Genomic DNA, 19,355 nt, shown 5'->3' with positions numbered 1-19,355 from the left:
TTTAGAGATAAAAAGAAATCAATTTATAAATAAGAAGACCTTTGATGTATAAATAAGAAAATTGAAAACTTTTAGAAAGAGAAAGAACATAAAACTTTTAGATGTTTCAGAGATTGAAGGAGATGAAGAAGATAAAATCTGAAACAAAATAAGAATGAAGAAGGAATTGAAACAAAATAAAGGGCGGGCCCTCAAAATTTCGGCCAAATTTCGAATTTTTAGATCCATGAATCCAGAAAAATGAAAGATTTTATCTCTTAATAAGAACCTAACCGTATGAAATCGGTCGTAAAACTTTTAGATGAAGAAGATAAGATCTGAAAGTTTTAGAGTGAGAAACCATTCACCTTTAAAAGAAGAATAGAAAATTTATAGATACTTAAGATTTTTGGATGTATAAATAAGAAAGAACTGAAACAAAATAATGAACGGAGTCCCAAAATTTTGGCCTACATTTCAAAAAAAATGGTGTCATTTATCAAAATTTGAAAGAGATCTTAATGTTTTAGAGAGAGAAACAAAATAATGTATGGGATTTTAATGTTTTCTTATCGCCGGGTCAGATTGTCAGAAAAACTGAAAATGTCTCGTCCAAGCAGGATCAAAGATCAAGGGGGGCCAACGTATAGTAATCGATAACTTTGATTTAAATGTAAGAGAAAATAGATTGTGTACCATTTCCAAACACACCAAGAGAAGTCTTGAAACACATAAAAGAAAAAATACGCTATCAGGTACGGTCGAACATAGGTCAATTGAGTTATAACCACGAATTCATACCAGAATTTGCTAACAATTAATGCTATTCAGCAAGTATTATATGTGGCAATTCTTATGAATCATAGCTATAGTGGAGGTGACTAAGTCTAGGTCGAGGGTGGTGGGGGGGCATGCTCTTTCGACCTAACTGTAGTTTCGTCCCTGCGTCCAAGGGAAAAAAGGGAAGAAAAAAACAAAAAAATTGTACTTTCCTGACATTTGGACCTGTTTTAAATTTTTTGACAAGAAAAGATTGGGATCGAATTTACCCCCAAAATTTTGAACAGTCTGCTCATTTTGCTTATTCAACTTGTAAAATATTTTGAAAAGCCAAAGAGGCATTTTTTTCACTCATGAGAAATCAATCCCGAGTTTGTATTCATGGAATCAACTTTTGTACAAATTCAATACATCTGGTTTAATTTCACAGGTGTGGCTGTTTATTCAGAATTAATTTTTTCTGAGATAACCCCTAGAAACTATGTAGGAAAAGCTCAAAATTTGGGCCCAAATATGAAAAAAACCCACTCGGGAATAATAATGTAAAGAAACCCCAATTTTTAAACTGTTGGCAACACTTTTAATCCTATTGACAACATATATAGTTACTAGGGTATATCCCGTGCCCTAGGGCACGGACACTTATATCAATCAAATGTTACGAAATTTATTGTTATATTTTATTGAGAGAGAAAGATTTTTTATTAGGAGATTTTTTGTATTATTATTTTTTTCTTTTCTCTTAAATTAGTTATTATTTTATTGAGAGATAGAGAGATCTTAATTTCTTTTTTTAACCCTTGAAATTTATTTTGTTTCTTTTTTTCCTAAATTAATTATTTTATTTCTAAGAAGGAAATGATTATTGTTTTTTAAATAGGTAACTTTATTTCTACGAAGGACTATATTTTAAATTTTGAGAAGGGCTTCTAGACAATATCCTTTATTAAAAAAAGATATTTGTCCCAGTCATCGTTTTTCCTTCTGTTTTATTATATAGATGTTTTTTTCTTGTTGAAAGATATGATTATGTTCTTAACAAGAACCACTCTATTTTTCTATAATCTCATTTTTACCCTTCTATGTTGACAACATATACAATAACGTCATGACTTGTTTTAAAATGTTGACAAGATATATAATTGTAGTGACTTGTTATAAAATGTTTACGACATATATCATTATGTTCTTAACAACGTATATAATTGTCGTGACTTGTTATAAAAAGTTTACAACATATATCATTATATTCTTAACAACGTATATAATTGTCGTGACTTGTTATAAAATGTAAGTGTCAGTCAATGCGTTTGTCAAACGAAAAGAAGATACGCAAAGTATTTTTGAAAAATAATTTCTGAACAAAAATAAATTTGTTCACACATCTACAAAATTGTTGAGAGCAAATACAAAATTGTTGAGAGCAAACTGTGATTTAATCAGAAATTTTCAAAAAATGTTTTGGTAAAATTGTATTTTGACAAAATGAGTTTTTTTAACGATATTATTCATATTTGAGTCTAGTTTCTTATTATTCTCAAATTTTGGGTTTTATAATTATCCTCTCAATCCCCTACGTACTTTTTTGTATTTATCAGTCGTGAGAGATGTTTTTTTAAAACAGAGATGCTAAAGTGAAGGAAAAGAGACCGCCTGCTTATAGAGCAGCCTGCCAGCAACAGTTTGACACTGTGATGTTAGCAGTCCCCTTAGTCTTTTTACAACCTTTTCAGACTGTGAGTGTACCAGGAATAACCCTATCAGGGTCGTAGTAAATAACCACCTCTCACAATTGTTTTTTTTTTTTATTAAACCTCTCATAATTGTTGTACAACCCTTCCCTAACCAAAATTAGGGTGCTTCTAAAGGCACCGGACCAAAAGGTTGTTAGCATTCATCTCTGTTAGCACCAGGCCCAACCGCTCCTTTCTCCATTAGCACCGTCCAATTATGTAGGCACGGTCAAGTGGAGTTAACCCTAACCCCTCCATCTCTCACAAAATCCAACCAGAATTTCGGACAGAACAATGATGCTCTAAGACGGACTGGAGCAATCCGCCCATTTCCATTAAGTCACGGATTAGCCAATCCGTTAGTCTTCACATACTCACGGATTGGCTAATCCGTTTCTCTTCACATACTCACGGATTGGTCAATCCGTGAGTATCTCAATCCACAGAAAACAGAGATGTCAAAGTCTTAAATGTAAATCTCTCTTCCTCCATTTAGACTGCTTCTTCAATAACACAGTCAGTCTGCTTCTTCATCTTCCCCTCAAAAGAAACGTATAAAATCCTTTTTATACGGTAAGTTCGATCTCAATCTATCTCTCTATGACCAGAAGATGATTTACTAGATCTCCGTGTCCAGATACAGTAAGTTTCAGAAGAAATTGATTCGAGATCTTCATATGAAGAAGAAGAAGACGATGATGACGTTGATGAATTGTGTTCGAGATTCAGGAGATGATTTATGTCAAAAATTGGGAAAATCGGTTTGATTTGCTGATTTGAGAAGAATTCATCTGGCGGCGATTCAAGATGGAATTGGAAATCGTCATTGATCTGATTGTTCTGTTGATCTGATTGTGAAGTGAGTCTGTATCTTAATTTGATCATGTTAGTGTTAGAATTAAAATTAGGGCTCTCATCGATTATGAACTATACGGATAATTAATTCCTCTAGTTTAACAAGAAGATGAATTGAGATTACTTTTGTTTTGGAAGAAGATGGAAGAAGCAAATGAAGGTGAACGTCACCCACATTAAAAACCGGTGCTTATAGAGAACTCGGGTCAAAGACCATTGGCCAGAGTGAACAAAATTTCTGGATGCTAACAACCTTCTGGCCCGGTGCCTTTAGAAGCACCCCCAAAATTATGAAGGTTCATTTGCAAATGGGATTAACTTACAAGAGACATAACTTTTTTTTTTTGTTGTTGAGGTTACAATAGAGAGAGACATAACTTTCCAATCGAATATTAATATAGGCCGCGGCTTTGGGGAATAAAGAAAGGTCTCCGGGGCATAAAGACTTTGGGTTGACAAAAATTTGACTTAGTAGACATCTTTATTTTTAACTCAAAAATTTACTTCATTGCTTTATGACTCCTAATCTTCATCTCTCTCCCACTATCACAACCACTTCTTCTCTCTCTCTCTCCCGCTCATCCTCTCTCTCCATCTCTCTTTCTCTGCTGCCCCTTTCTCAGTAATATATCAGTGTAACCATGAATAAACACATTCTTGCCAAAGTTAATAATAATAACAAGTTAAAACCTAACTAACAGAAGTTTAACCAAGAAATCAAAACTGATGTTCATAAAATCATAAATAATTGAAACCCTAAAAGGATCATACAGTTTTCAGAAATCAAAAACTAAAATTTATTTCCACAAACCTAAATAGAGTTATATGTCAAAATCATTCAAGATAATTGAAACCCTGAAAGGATAATAAAGTTTTCAAGAATCAAAAACTAAAATTTTATTTCCACAAACCTAAATAGAAGTATATGTCAAAATCATTCAGAGTAAACATACAGAGAAGCTTTTAAATTGAAATATGCAAATAACAAATCTCCAATTTGGGAACAAAAAGAAACCCTAGTGGGGTTGATGAAATTAAAATGGAAACAAAGAAAAGAGGTTTAGTAGTTTTTTGGCATAAAGAGTTCTAGCAGTTACTGATCATGAAGATGAGGAGAAGAAAGGGTGGATTCATGTTTTTGGGCTCTATTTGATTCATCTTCTTTTTGTCTTTAGAATTTGAATCTTATCATCTGAAGTTAAAAAGGGAGAGAAACGAGCAGAAGAGAGATATGAGAAGGGGATCTACAGAGATAAATAGAGGCAGTTAGAGGGAAATCTACAGAGAGCGAGATAGAGGTAGATTGAGATCTAGAGAGAGCGACAAAGAAAGAGAAAAAAACAATGAGGGAGAGAGAATGAGGTGCGTGGTGGTCGGAAATGGTGGAGTTGTGGTGGAAGAGATGAAGATGAAGACTAGGAGCCTACAAACAATCAAGTAAATTTTTGGAGTAAAGAATAAATATGTCCCATTAGTCAATTTTACTTGACTAAGTCTTTATTCCCTAGAGATTTTCTTTTATTCCCCAAAGAATCCACCTCACCTTAATATATTACAAACTGTAACTATTTTCGTCTCCAATACCTTGGTGCTAGGGGTGGGAATTTTGCCCATGAGCCCGAACCCGCCCACGGGCACCCGAGCCCAACGATGACCATGGACGCCCGCGCCCGTCTCGGGCACAACCCGCCCAACCCGCCAAATTTTAGTGGGCGGGCATGGGTTAAAACCTCTACCCGCGCTCCCGCCCATGCCCACACCCACTTAACATCACCCAATGATAACCAACCAAATTACATCAACTTTATGGGTCGATGAAGCCTCAGCTGTCTATGTTGCTAGGCTTAGTTGAGATGGTAAACAATACGCTTAAGGGAAATCACACGAACCCAATATATTGCTTTGCAATGGCCCAAGAGAATTCTTGGTAGAATACTGAAGTGGTCTTTGGCTTTGAGGGGACAAAGAGTGAAGTAAGTTTATATTATATCTCATAAGAATTCTTCATTATTTTTCAATGTGAGATTAAGTTCCTAAAAGGAACAACACAAATAACGTCTAATTTTAATCTGGAAAGGTGTTTCCAGATTCTATAAAAAAAAGAGGAAAAAGTGATTTTTTTTTCAAGTCATGAGATTACCCGCTACCCGCCCGCCCATACCCGAATTACCCGAACTTCTTAATGGGCTTGGGCGGGTAATGAGCAAGGCGAATTTCAAAATTGCCCGCCCAATTAACCCGCTTACCCTAATAGCCATTGAAATTTTGTGCCCGACCCGCCCAGCCCGATGCTTCAAGTGCCCATGGACGCCCATACCCGCCCAATTCCCACCACTACTTGGTGCTAAACAGGGGCGCCCCACATAGAGATGTTTGAGTCATTTTGAGCCCGGCGATTTTATTCCAATGATTGGCATCTTTGACCGGAATTTTATAGAAGCTTCATCTATTTGTGATTTCTTAAATGCTATCTTTGTCTTAATTCATTTTTATAGCAGTTTGTACTATATATCCGATGATATCCATGATTTTTTTTTTGAGAAATTGACTACGATAGGCGTTAGTCGTTACAAGACATTAGTACATCATTAAGATGTGATAAATATAATAACCGTCTAAATTACATAGAATAAATCTTGGTGATAAACGGCTTCCACCGAGACTCAATCCTAAAATCTCATGGACTTGAGAGTGATATCTTGTCACTACACCAAAAGGCGGTGGACGATGATATCCATGATTAATTTCGTCACTGGCAAGTGTCCGCTGGCACTATATACAATCTCATCTCTACTTGTGAAATTCATAGGTGGGTTTTTATTGCTCAAAACCGTGTCGATACGCATATATATCATAATAATATATACAAGTCATCATGACTTTAAGGTTACGTCAATTTATATTGATGTTGATTAGAATCTCTTCAGAAATTATATCTCGTTTTGAAATTAAAAGTAGTCGAAAACAATATCCTAGATATATTTGACAAATGACCATGCAAAGGTCAGACACCTTCAGTGTTGTAGAATTCACTCTTTTTTTTTGGTGCGAAAGAGTGTGAATTCAGTGTCAGACACTCCCTTCCCTATATAACACAAGCTCAATAGAAGAACCTTTCATATCCTATAATTTTTGTAAGATCTTGAATGCAAAGTCTTAAGTCTTATAATTGATCGAGAAAGTATTGGATGCGGAGTAGTCTTATAATTGATCGAGAAAGCATGGGCCATAACGAAAAATAGGGGGAGAGAGAGAACCTTAGTCCTTCAACTGGACAACAATCTTGTAATCAACTACGCCGCTAGTTTTTCTTGTAGACAGATTCACAGAAAGAAATTTAGAGCACTGGTCTCTGAAGTAAACAAAACAGCTGAGAGAATGCCGCAAATCATATTTAAGATCATACTATAATTCTTGATGGTGTGTTCATGTGATATTTGTAACAGACAATATCTAATCAGTAAATCAGTTCGATAACAAAACTTAGTCGTGATATGGATCCATAATAGTAGAACTCTTACCTTAGTAGTAGCTTTGCATATAAAATATGAAAATGAGTATTTTTTTTTTTTGAAACTTTGAATAAATCAATAAAGGAGAAAACTATACAATGGGGGGGAGGTTAGCAGATATGTTGACCAATCCACGCCTCCCAATTTAAAACAACATCATTAAAACTAGCAGAACCTATACAATTTAGATTTTTAGCCCAACCGTAGATAACTATATGAAAATGAGTATAAACTAACAACAGAATAAAAGATATTGATTATCAAATTTACCGTAGGAATACAAGAAAATTCAGCCAACCCAACCCACAGGATTTTCGAATGAAAGTACCCTCCAAAAAAGTAATTACAAACGGCCAATTCGCCCAAGTAAATCATGGATCAGATTCCACCCCCAACTCCTGAGCCTTGGAACTTCTAATCTTTAACTAGCAAAAAGGATTACCTCTCACAATCAAAAAACGGTACTTACTGTAAATGGCTACAAAATCATCTTCCACTCATTATCTTTATCTGTATCCCCTAACCGAATCCATCTCAATCCTCTTGGATGTTGAAATATGGTTCCGGGGTGAGGAGGGGGGCGGGGGGGCAGTAAGCAAATATCTCGTTCTGCATTAAGTGGCCGGCTCAACCTCTTAGCTGGTTTACCCCCTAACTTCACTAAGATTTCAATTAAGAAATTCATGCAAGAAACAATATTGTGAACAATTAACCAAAAAACACATATAGTGGTTTCATAAAATTTCCTTCTACAAACGCCATAAACTAAAGAGTAATGAGCCTACAACTTAAAGCCTAGTCCAGACCAATACGAAATCAACGATCTCCAATTTCCAGTAAACTCGCACTCTCTCTCTCTCTCTCTCCATATAGATGAAATTGTTTTATACCATGAAGGTCGATTCTTATCTAGGATCACCATAGGTCTACTTTTGTAGCATCTTCCATCATTTTTCTAAACAACAAGTCTAAATTCTCATTCACCAAAAATCATTAGCAACTTGACTAGATTTTCACGACTATGAGCTAATAAGAGTACAATTCTAACATGAATTTATTCAAAGAATCAGAACCTATCTATATTAACCCTAATCTAATAAACATCAATCAAGTTTCCTTCCTAAAATCATTCATATATGCAGATATAAAAACAGAATACATTTTCAAAATTAAACATCAAATCAGATAAAAGAGAACTACCCATTCATCAAAATAAGAATATATCATCAGTCAAACAAAACCATTTCGATTCGATAAACATAAGAGAGTACCAAAATCAAAATAACCCAAGTAAGATCAAACCCTAACATTACATAAACCAAAGAAGTTTCAAAATTCGAACTTTATCATTCTAAAGATAAAAAGGATGAAGAAAAACTTATCGACTAATCAACGTTTTGCATGATATCTTCAGTAGTGAACTTAGTGCCCTTATCTTTATCAGCAGCTGCCCTTCCTTTTGCTTTGCGTTCAAGAAGATCTTTACGATCTTTGTCAAGTCTGAGTTTGGTGACGACGACCTTTGATGGATTGATTCCGACATTAACAGTTGATCCATTAACTTTCTCTCTAGTGATTCTTTCAATGTGGATAACCCATTTCCGACGGTAAACTTGAACAACTTTCCCTTCTCTTCCTTTGAAAGTTCCTCGAACCACTTGAACTTCGTCGTCTTTGCGAACTGGTACTGACCTGACGTTGTATTTGGTTCGGAGATCGGAAGAAAGAGGAGCACTCATCAGAACTCGACGAACGCTGGATGGCGCCGTAAAGTGAGCCTTCCTGCTCTTCCTCCTAGAACTGGAGACCCTTGGGTTAAATTTCATCTTCGCTTACCTTCTCTGCGAATCCTCTCTCTCTCTCTGAAAAATGTGGTTAGACACCAGACGGGGAGAAAGAAGACGACTAGGGTTTTCGTTTTATAGTGTTGATAAGATTTGAATCCTTCCCTTAAATTCTAGGGTTTGTGATATTCTTGTTCCTGAACCATTGGATTTCCAACACCATAAACGCGGGTCAGATGGGAACGGTATATCGGGTCAGTGTAACCGAATGGTCAACCATAACTGAGTAGTGCTTGTAAAACAAAAGTTCAATACACAATTATACTCAGGGGCGGACCCATGTGTAGTCCAGACTGGGCAGTGGCTCAGTCTAGAATTTCTACAATTTAATGTAAACATTGAACCGAAATGAAGGACGGCCTCGTTGGAATTTATGCATTCTGATGTAAAGATTGAACAGAACTGACGGATTGGCTTAATGGTTGCTTCCTTAGCTAATGCCACGAAGGTCATGGTTTTGAATCCCTGGAAACCCAACTTTGCACTTTTTTTTTTGCTCATTTTCTTCTTTCACCTAACTTTGTTTTGTCTCAATTCTCAAAAATGATTTCTATACTTTTACCAATTTCGAAAATAGCCCCTAAAGATAACTTTTTTGTTATCTTCTCTTTTGTTAGAGATTAAGTATTATCTTAATACCCTTTACCTTAAATTGTTAATATTATGGAAGATAAAGGTTGTTATAAGGGAGAACAAAAGATTTGGTACTTTTTACCACTCTCAATTTCGCCTTATATTTAAGGTCAATGTCTCTTCTTTTAGTCTTTCTCTCGGAGACGACGAATTTTTTTTGTACAGAGGGACTAGTCCTCCGTTGGTGAGCCTCGTTCTCTCTCTCCTTCTTCAAACTATTATCTACTTAGTTTCAGATAACAAAATATCAAGATTTGTACATAAATGTATAATAATTTATGAAATCCGTACACATAAATAATATTTGCATGTTCGATTTATAGTACTTTAGGCTTGCCCAGGCTAGCTGGAAATCCTGGTTCCGCCCCTGATTATACTGGCAAGAATTGCTTGGGGCTTGGACACTTGGTTGTGGATATACTCCCACAGTCCCACTACCAAAAGAGAACAAATAAAGTAATGGTAGAAAGTGGCTTTCACGCTCGTATGATGGTCGAGGGTCTCTATGTGACCTTAAACGCCAACATATTTTTAATGACGGTAACAATCGAGCTAATTCAATTCATAATATATTTATAAACAAAAAAGTGTTCATACCAAATCAGATGCAATAACTTTTGTTTTTTTATTTTGTTGAACTAGTTCATATAAAAAGACACAATTTTACTTTAATAGCCTAAACCTTTTAGGTTATATTGTTCGGTAGCTATGAGGATAACAATTCATCAGTCACAAGGCGTGGAAGTAGGTTTGAAGAATGCATCCGCTATGACTGTGAGAAGAGTCTAGTGATCCCCTCAAACAACCGTCGTTTTTCGACAAGAGGATCCTCCCCTTTGCCATAATGAATAGAAAGGAGAAGGGGGAGGAAGAGAGAGACGGAGGAAGAGAAATGTAGAGAAAGGAGGATAGAGAAATAATGGTGGTGGAAGGAGACAGCGGCGAGGCCAGAATGTTTCTTTCACGGGGGCACCTCTTGTCTTTATAGAAACAAGAACCAACCCAAATATCATAAAAGAATAATTACGTATGTTGTTTTGTAGCATTTGACTCAACAACATGTAAAATTACTCTTCACAAATTTTTCTCTTGAAATTATTGAATAATAACTACATTATAACTAGTATCAAATACAACTTTGGGACTATAACTCAATTTTTTTGAAAAAAGAAGGTGATTAATGGTGAAAAAAGAAGAAGATGGTCTTGAGTTAGAAATTGAAATGTAAAGAACTGTATTTTCGTCCTGATCTACCCGTGCAATTCGCACACTTGAAATTTAACTTCAAGTTGACGGTTTCCGTCCACGTGGGGGTGTAAATCAAAAGTTTCAAAAAAACGAGGGTGTGGTCCTATTATTGATATAAAAGTGGGGTTAATGTCAAAATCTCCCAACAATTTTTTCAATATAAGCAACATAGTTTTTTTTTTGATGAAGGAAAACAACATAGTTATCATCAATATAAATTAATGATTATATATACATATATACTTTTATATGGTCTTCAAGTTGATCCACATACGCCTCTACGTAATAATATCATACTTATAACAGAAAAAGGGCAATAATATCATAATTTTATAAGAGAATTACATAAAAGATTGTAATAATAGTTTCATTATTAGCTGCATTGCTTGAAACAAATAACTTTTTTTTGTCTTTTTTGTTTTCTCGATTATTAGTAAGAAAATTACATATTTGAGCTTATTTGAATTCTATCTTATATCAGTAGACATTGACATGATTTTGTAGACGTGGGATCATCCCCTTGTCTTTTGAAAATTTGAAGTATTTTATATTCAACTCAAGACTCGCTAAATAACAACACAAAATCGAGTAAGCCGAATACAAATAAGAAACAAAAAGTAATAAATGAAATTAGAGAAAGTTCATTGTTGTCCGAAAATACTAGACTTAGCTCCTCCTCCCATCGTTTTGACAATAATGAACTCACTTTCTTGTTTCAACCCTCCCAAAACCTCATCATTAATTCATTGAAGCTCTTGCTTTTTGTAGAGCTTTAGTGTTCCTACCGTTAGAGCTTAAAGGGTGTTTTGGAGATGATATTTCAACCACTATTTTGAAGGGACATTTTTGGACCGTTGACCACGAGAGGGAATGATCACCGTTAGATTAGATGGATGATTAGATTGGGGTAATTTTGTCACGAATCACGCGTGTGGTTCACACGCCAACCATTTAACGAGAAAATAACAGAAAAATCTCAATTGGGGGTTAACCCCATAACACTTTTGATTTTGGGGGTGAAGGCCTAGTATCACTAAATAAATGGGGGTCTATGTCAAATTAACCCTAATTCTTTTCACAATGACTTAAAGTTGTGTAAAAAAAAAAATTATTTCCTTTTTGGCCCCTTACTTCGTGACTAGCTTCCTTCTTGGTCCCCTATTTTTCACAAATTCATATGACCCCATTTTATAATGAAAATGTCATAACTACCCTTCCTATAAAATTTTTTCAAAATAATTTTTTTTAAATTACAGAATTGCCATGAGGGTGGAACGGGGAGGCTTAGAAAATTTTGGGGGCCAAACAGGAAATTTGGGGCCAAAACGAACTGCCGGACACTTACGGAGGCCAAAACGGTGAGTTGGTCACAAATTGGAGGCCAAAACGGAATTAACCCTTTTTTAATTATTAATTTATATTTAAACCTCTTATCTGAATGGTATTTGAAGTAGTTAATCCCTTAGAACCATATTTAACATCAATTTTAAGTTGTCTTCGAATGATTATGAAGCGATTTGCAAGTAGTAATGGACTAGAACGAGTCCGATAATTTTTCTTTTTTATCGTTTCGGATTGATCCAGTCTGAGATAGGGGTGGGAATTTGGCGGGTATGGGCGTCCATGGGCACTTGAAGCATCGGGTCGGGCGGGTCGGGCACAAAACTTCAATGGCTATTAGGGTAAGCGGGTTAATCGGGCGGGCAATTTTGAAATTCGCCTTGTCCATTACCCGCCCAAGCCCATTAAGAAGCTCGGGTAATTCGGGTATGGGCGGGCGGGTAGCGGGTAATCTCATGACTTGAAAAAAATCACTTTTTCCTCTCCTTTTATGAAATCTCCAAACGCCTTTCCTGATTCTTAAAAGACAATGTGGGATTAAAATTAGACGTTATTTGTGTTGTTCTTTTTAGGAATTTAATCTCACATTGAAAACTAATGAAGAATTCTCATGAGATATAGTATAAAATTATCTCACTCTTTGTTACCTTAAAGCCAAAGACTACTTCAGTGTTTTACTAGGAATTCTCTTGATCATTGCAAAACAATGCATTGGGTTTATGTGATTGCCCTTAAACATATTGTTTACCATCTCAACTAAGCCTAGCAACATGAACGGCTATGCCTCATCAACCCATAAAGTTGATGTAATTTGGTTGGTTATCATTGGGTGAGGTTAAGTGGGTGCGGGCATGGGCGGGTGAAGGGTTTACCCATGCCCGCCCACTAAAACTTGGCGGGCTGGGCGGGTTGTGCCCGAGACGGGCGCGGGCGTCCATGGTCCTCGTTGGGCACGGGTGCCCGTGGGCGGGTTCGGGCTCATGGGCAAAATTCCCACCCCTAGTCTGAGATACTAGACATAGACTCTAACTAAAAATTCGGATAGCATACGCAAGCTCTTAACCTGTTTGAGAGCATAAACATGCCCTGAGACTAGTCAGTCCATCAACATAATTATGCTCTTGAATTAGACAGTCTGGCAACTCATTAAGATTGACCACTCTAACAATTGTATGCTCTCAGACAGGAAGGTATGAAAACAAAATTAGACTAAAATATGTTGTCAAAGTTGATTGACCTAAATGAGAAAGTTTATCCGCCCGCTTATAATACTTTGGTCGGGTGTTCGTAGTGGCTCCTCAGTGCTAATTGCTCATTTAAAAAAAAAGAGTGATTTCCTATTTGGCCCCTACTTTGTGACCATCTTCCATTTTGGCTCCTTATTTTTCATAAATTCAAATTTGGCTCCATATATTTCATAAATTCATATTTGGCCCCCTATTTTTCATAAATTCAAATTTGACCCCTTATTTTCATCTAAATGGCGTAACTATCCTTCCTAATTTCAAAATAAAAATATTAAAAAAAATTATATCCACCTCAGCTCTCTCTCTCCACCTCACCTCTCTTTCTCTCCACCTCACCTCTCTCTCTTGCTCGGGACAGGCCTTCGGCGAAGGGAAACCCCTTCGCCCGAGTATTTAGAGAGAGAGAAATGAGAGTTTTTTTTTTGAAGGTCGTCAGTCAAAAGGTAACGAGTGTCAAGTGGGTGGTCTCACTAACCATAAAGGTGGGTGAAAAAGATCAGTTGTAACTTTATTGAAAGTCCACATGAAAAGTCAAACACAGTCAGTCTCACAAAGTTTGACTTTAATACTCCTCACGTTCATTTGAATGATAATCTCATAAGAAGTTTTCCACGTGGACTCACCAAGACGCCCCGCTCTCTCTCTCTCTCTCTTCATGTGCGCCTGAAATCGAGCCAAAAGGAGGAACGGAATCACAAGTGAGACTCGTATTTGCTATATCCCTGGAAAACCCTAATTTTGTCCGTTGACAGATCCTCCTAACTCAAAACCCTATACAACAAACAAAACCCCACTTCCCAATTTCTCATTGAATTCTGCAATTTCGATCTTCAATTTAGGGGTTTTGTGTTCGATAATTGAGTTAATCAGTTAGTATTTTCTAAGATTTAGGGTTAGGTTGGAAGTTGAGTTAGGAAGCCATGGAAGGATTTAAGGGTAGTGGTAGTGGTGTTGAGAACGACAGCTCAAATGATGGTCTTCCTCCAAATCCGCTCTCAGGAGCTTACCGTCAGTGTTTCAGTGGTTCTCAGCTTGGAAAGAAATCGCTTGTTCGTCACCCATCTCTAGTAAGTTTCTCTCTCTCTCTCTCTCTCTCTCTCTCTCTCTCTCTCTCTAGAAATTTATCCTCTTTTTTCTTCTAATTCTAGGGTTTCATTTTTGGGTCGCTAGTTAAAGGGGTTTTTATCACCGACATGTGCCCATTCCGTTCTGTACAATTGATTCGGGTTTAGGTCGTTTATGAGTCTGCTCGAGCTGCATTGTTGTGTGTTTGAAGTTATCTAGGGCAAACATCATCAGCTGCTCTTTGTACAGTAATTTTAGGTCCAGGATTTAGGTTATCAATGTAATAAGTTTCAGATAACTTCATTTGTCTTAAAGGAAGCAACCAAGTATGGTCATTTTTGAGGCGTCTTTGTGGATCGAATAGAGTTGGTAAAGGAATAGTTCAGGTTCTTCAGGTGAAGAACAAATTGTTTCATAAGTTTCTTTTTGTGGTTTCTCAGTTTCAGATCGTAATTATTATCAATAAAGAACTAATTAAGCTTCTTAAAAAGACTAATTATACTGGTGAAATTATGTCGCTAATTAGAGAACTATTTGGCCTTTTAGCTCGTATGAGTTAGTCAGAGATCCTTACTAAAATTTGTCTACTTATAGGCCAAATGCAGCTTTTACAACCCACTAAACACACGTAGGCCAGAAGAAACATTGAAGGCAGAATTTGGGTTGGGAAATCTCTCTTCTTCTAATTCCTGTTGCTTACATTCCTTATAATTTCGACGGACTGCTTTCGCTGGCCAACTTTATTAGGCTATTATCTGCTAGTCCAAAAATGATAAAAAGGATTCGATTAAGTCTACTGGCGGTCAGCATGTAATATTTCGTTATCAAAGGTCCAAGTTGGTGACACAACTTTTTATGAGCTTCAGTTTGAGTCGCAGAATTTGGCATCATTACGTTTTAAGTAAGAATGTAGTATACTAGTATGTATGCCAAAGCTCAATTGTCTTAGATTAGGGAAATGTGGGTTGCCAATAGGGTGATTTTTTATTTACAGGATGATATATGTTAGTTGGATAATGAGGATGCATGTGGGCGTTAGTTGAGGTTTTTCAGGACTTTTAAACTCTATAGTTAGACTGTTAGAGTTGAAAATAGTGCAGATAAAATATGAATGTTATAGATTGAAGTTTAACCTTACTTGGAGTCAGTTAGAATGTTAGACTACTAAATCATCATCTTCCCTATCTCTGTACGATGGATTATAACACCTTGTGCCTAGTGACTTGATGGAATTGAATGGTAGATATTCCGGTTAAATGGGTATGGAAGGTGGATTTCCGCTTCAGGTGAACTTTTTTGTGTAGGTAGTATTGCGTGCTCTAGATAAACTCCAGCTATTGATAATCGTCGTTAAAGAGGAGGTACTTCAATTAAAAGATGTAGTCTTGTAAAGCTACTGAGGATTGAGGAGTCAACTAGATATTTGGTACTTCATTGTTCGCCTGCTTGAAAGATATAAAATTTCTTTGCGAAGTTGAATAGACTAATGGTTTAATGGTTCCAGTGGAGGTGGAAAATTTATCATACTTTTGGGCGAAAGATTTGTCCCTAAGGAGGTAAAAAATCTTCAAAAAACGAACTCCTCGTGCTTTGATATGGGGTACTGAGAAAGTAAGAAATAAGGCTTTATTCAAAGAAGAAAGATTGATCTTGATATTGGGAAAAAAGAACATTTGGAGACTATCTATATGAGTGAACCATGAATCTAGAGGCTATTTTTGCAACATTGATTTTTTTAATCTAGTTTTTTGTTGGATTTTAGGCTTATTAGGCTGTTGTACTTGTTCGTTTTATGTATGATTAATAATAGTTCTATCTCTTATTAAATGCCTAGTGTTTTATCCTACTTGTAATTTTGATTTCGTTGTACCTTATTGCTACTTAATTCATACGGAATTCAACCACTTAACGGATGAAATGGGTTTTCTCTCAATCTGCTTGCCGTTAATTGCTCTGGAACAGTTCGTGAGTTCGGGTACAATCATGACGACAATGTGCTACCATGAAGAAAATGTCAGATACATGCCATGCACCACATAAGTGCAACGTCTTGAAGCTTTTGGATCGGATAATGTTTAATATAAAAAAATTGCACGAGTTCTTTTCACAAAATATGCTCTCATATTTACTAGTTGTTCCTTCAGCTATATTTTATTAACACAATTCTCTTCGCTTTGTCTGATTTGCATCTATTTGTCTTTTTTCTATTATTCAGTTTCTCATTCCCCACACCCATATTCTCTTTCGTAAACCTCATTTAGAGTGTTTGACGTCTTACCTGGGTATCTTCTTCTCCCTGTTGGTGGTGTTCATATTAATTACTGATTATAGCTTTAGCAGGTAAAAATGACAGCAGATGTTTCTTTGGTACCTCAAATTGTTGGGGAGCAGGCAGAGTTCATTCCTATTGTTCGCTCTGGAGCCTGGACTGACATCGGAATCCGGTCGACGATGGAAGATGTCTATGTTTGTGTTGATGATATCATGCACAATTACGGGTTCAAGAATTTCGAGGACGGGCCCTATGCTTTTTACGGGGTATTCTTTGAATCCATTAACTCTCGGATTAATGTGGACAAGTTTCTGGCCTTTTGGCAATGTTCCATATTTAGTATGCTAATGTGAAGTTATTGGATCAGGTTTTTGATGGTCACGGAGGAAAGCATGCTGCTGACTTTGCTTCCAACAATTTGCCTAAGTTCATCCTAGAAGATGTAGACTTCCCAGAAGAGATTGAGAGGGCAATGGCTTCTGCATTTCTGCAAACAGATACTGCTTTTGCCGCAGCTTGCTCTATTGATACTGCTCTTGCTTCTGGTACTACTGCGCTTACAGCTCTTGTTATCGGGAGGTGAGTGAATCCTTTCATACTAAACAAATTTCTAGCAAAATGATTCCTGCTCTTGCTAATCAAAGGGTAATCTATTTTAGGTGAAGCTCGGTATGAGTTTATGTGACAGGTCCTACATTTATGATACGGGTTAATACTTATTACTCCCTAATCTGTTGCCAGAATTCTGTTATTAACTTGGAAACTGATCATAATCTTCATACTTTCAAGCTTCTCACTTATTAGACTCAAGTCCATGTTGACCTTTCTAGATGTGAGCGTTAATGGTGAAGTTCAAGTGTTTAACTGAAGTTTGTTTTCAATACAATAAGATTCACTGGCTCCACAGTTGAGAGACACATGTTATCACCCGATTTTCGCCTGTACTCTCCTTATGGTCAACTTCTTCGGCAATAAAACTGCATTGTTTCGTTTATTATTTTTAAGATAAAATTACGAGGCAAGAACCAAGAAGATACTTTTCTTAGTGACAACCCTTTTACAAGGTTATTTTGATAATATATTCTCTTATTTGGTGATGTTAGGTCTTTGATCGTAGCAAATGCTGGAGACTGCCGGGCAGTACTATGTCGTCGGGGTAAAGCAATCGAAATGTCACGAGATCACAAACCAATCTGCATAAGAGAACGGATGCGAATAGAAGCTTCCGGAGGTTATATTTACGATGGTTACCTCAACGGACAACTAAATGTTGCCCGAGCTCTTGGCGACTGGCACATGGAAGGAATGAAAGATAACGACGGTGGGCCCCTCAGTGCCGAGCCTGAGTTGATGAGAACAAGGCTCACAGAGGAAGACGAGTTCTTGATCTTGGGATGTGATGGGATTTGGGATGTTTTCCGAAGCCAAAATGCAGTTGACTTTGCTCGAAGAAAACTCCAAGAACATAACGACCCAGTCATGTGTTGCAAGGAACTAGTCGACGAAGCACTAAAGAGAAAAAGTGGAGATAATCTAGCAGTGGTAGTGGTTTGCTTTACTTCAAAACCACCGCCGAGTCTGGTAGCTCCAAGGTCACGAGTTCAACGGAGTATATCGGCTGAAGGTCTAAAAGAGTTGCAGGGATTCTTGGATTGTTTAGGTAAGTAAACAATGGCAGGCCCATCATAAATGGTAAAACCATAGTTTTTTTTCCTTTATTTGGTAGGGTTTTTTGTTCTTGAGAATCTGACAGAGAGGTTAGGTGATTTTCCAACTGTAACATATCCGGCGAAGGCGTTAGCAGAAGCTGAGGCATCAGAGTTTTCATGATTCCTTTTGAGTTTGATTCTAACTTTCATTAACCCTGTTGATGTTTTTTTTTCTAATATAGATTTGTGTCAAGAACTACTAACTTCTGTATTTCACTCAAATCAATCAATTTTATTTGTGACACTCCTTGACTCAAACAGGACATAGAGGCTTCCCATTTTTCATACCTCACCAGAAATTCTAGTTCCAATTTTCTTTTGCATGTCAGAATAGGTTTATTTGAACTCACGCCCCTGCTAGAGGTGCATAATCAGAAATGTCCCTCTTATGATTGGTAACTGAACTTACCCTTCTAACCTCCACAAATCTATATAATAAAACAGAAGGGAAAACGATGACTGGAACAAACATTGTTTTTTAATAAAGGATATTGTCTAGAAGTCCTTCTCAAAATTTAAAATATAGTCCTTTGTAAAGATAAAGTTAATGCCACAAACATCTTTATTTAATTATGTATATTGTCAAGAAATCCTTCTCAAAATTTAAAATATAGTCCTTCGTAGACATAAAGTTACCTATTTAAAAAACAATAATCGTTTCCTTCTTTGAAATAAAATAACAAATTTAAGAAAAAAAGAAACAAAATAAATTTCAAGGGTAAAAAAAAGAAATTAAAATCTCTATCTTTCAATAAAATAATAACTAATCTAAGAGAAACGAAACAAAGAAATAGTACAAAAAAAAAATAATAACTAATAAAAACTTCTCTCTCTCTCTCCATAAAATATAATAATAAGTTTCTTAACATACGATTGATACCAGTGTCCGTGCCCTAGGGCACGGGTTATACCCTAGTATGTATACATTTTCAATGAGGACCATAGCACTTTTTGTAATAACAAATTGAACCTATCCTCTTCTTTTCTATCTTCTCACCAACGTCCCATCCTTCTTTCATCTACTCACCATCTTCCAAGTTTTACATGCATCTTTTCACCCTTAATTGGAAGGGGTAAGTCCAACTACCAATTAAAAAAATGCGTCTTCAAGCATTTCTGGCAGGATAAGTACAAAAG

The 19,355-nt window shown here is 36.4% G+C and overlaps 2 protein-coding genes across 4 annotated transcripts; one reads left to right on the top strand and one right to left on the bottom strand.

Moving 5' to 3' along the window:
- Positions 1–8,043: 8,043 nt before the first annotated feature.
- LOC147550656 (large ribosomal subunit protein uL24z) lies at positions 8,044–8,758 on the bottom strand. The gene has a single exon (XM_086665243.1). The coding sequence runs from the start codon at positions 8,683–8,685 to the stop codon at positions 8,245–8,247; it is 441 nt and encodes a 146-aa protein (XP_086521369.1). The 5' UTR covers positions 8,686–8,758; the 3' UTR covers positions 8,044–8,244.
- A 5,005-nt stretch (positions 8,759–13,763) lies between these two features.
- Positions 13,764–18,462, top strand: DBP1 (DNA-binding protein phosphatase 1). 3 transcript variants are annotated; one of them, XM_086669485.1, is made up of 4 exons: positions 13,764–14,239; positions 16,578–16,775; positions 16,877–17,088; positions 17,613–18,462. In XM_086669485.1, the coding sequence occupies exons 1-4, from the start codon at positions 14,093–14,095 to the stop codon at positions 18,175–18,177; spliced, it is 1,122 nt and encodes a 373-aa protein (XP_086525611.1). In that variant the 5' UTR covers positions 13,764–14,092; the 3' UTR covers positions 18,178–18,462. The 3 variants fall into 3 exon arrangements, with proteins under 3 accessions (XP_086525611.1, XP_086525610.1, XP_086525612.1); XM_086669484.1 differs by having other exon boundaries at positions 13,788–14,239; positions 16,575–16,775; XM_086669486.1 differs by having other exon boundaries at positions 14,100–14,239; positions 16,569–16,775.
- Positions 18,463–19,355: the final 893 nt, after the last annotated feature.

Source organism: Eschscholzia californica, unplaced genomic scaffold (assembly GCF_041429995.1).
Source record: "Eschscholzia californica isolate CP2 unplaced genomic scaffold, dmEscCali1.0.p SCAF_3, whole genome shotgun sequence".
Lineage (NCBI taxonomy): Eukaryota > Viridiplantae > Streptophyta > Magnoliopsida > Ranunculales > Papaveraceae > Eschscholzia > Eschscholzia californica.
Note: the sequence above shows the minus strand (reverse complement) of the source record. Positions and strands in the feature narration are given on the sequence as shown.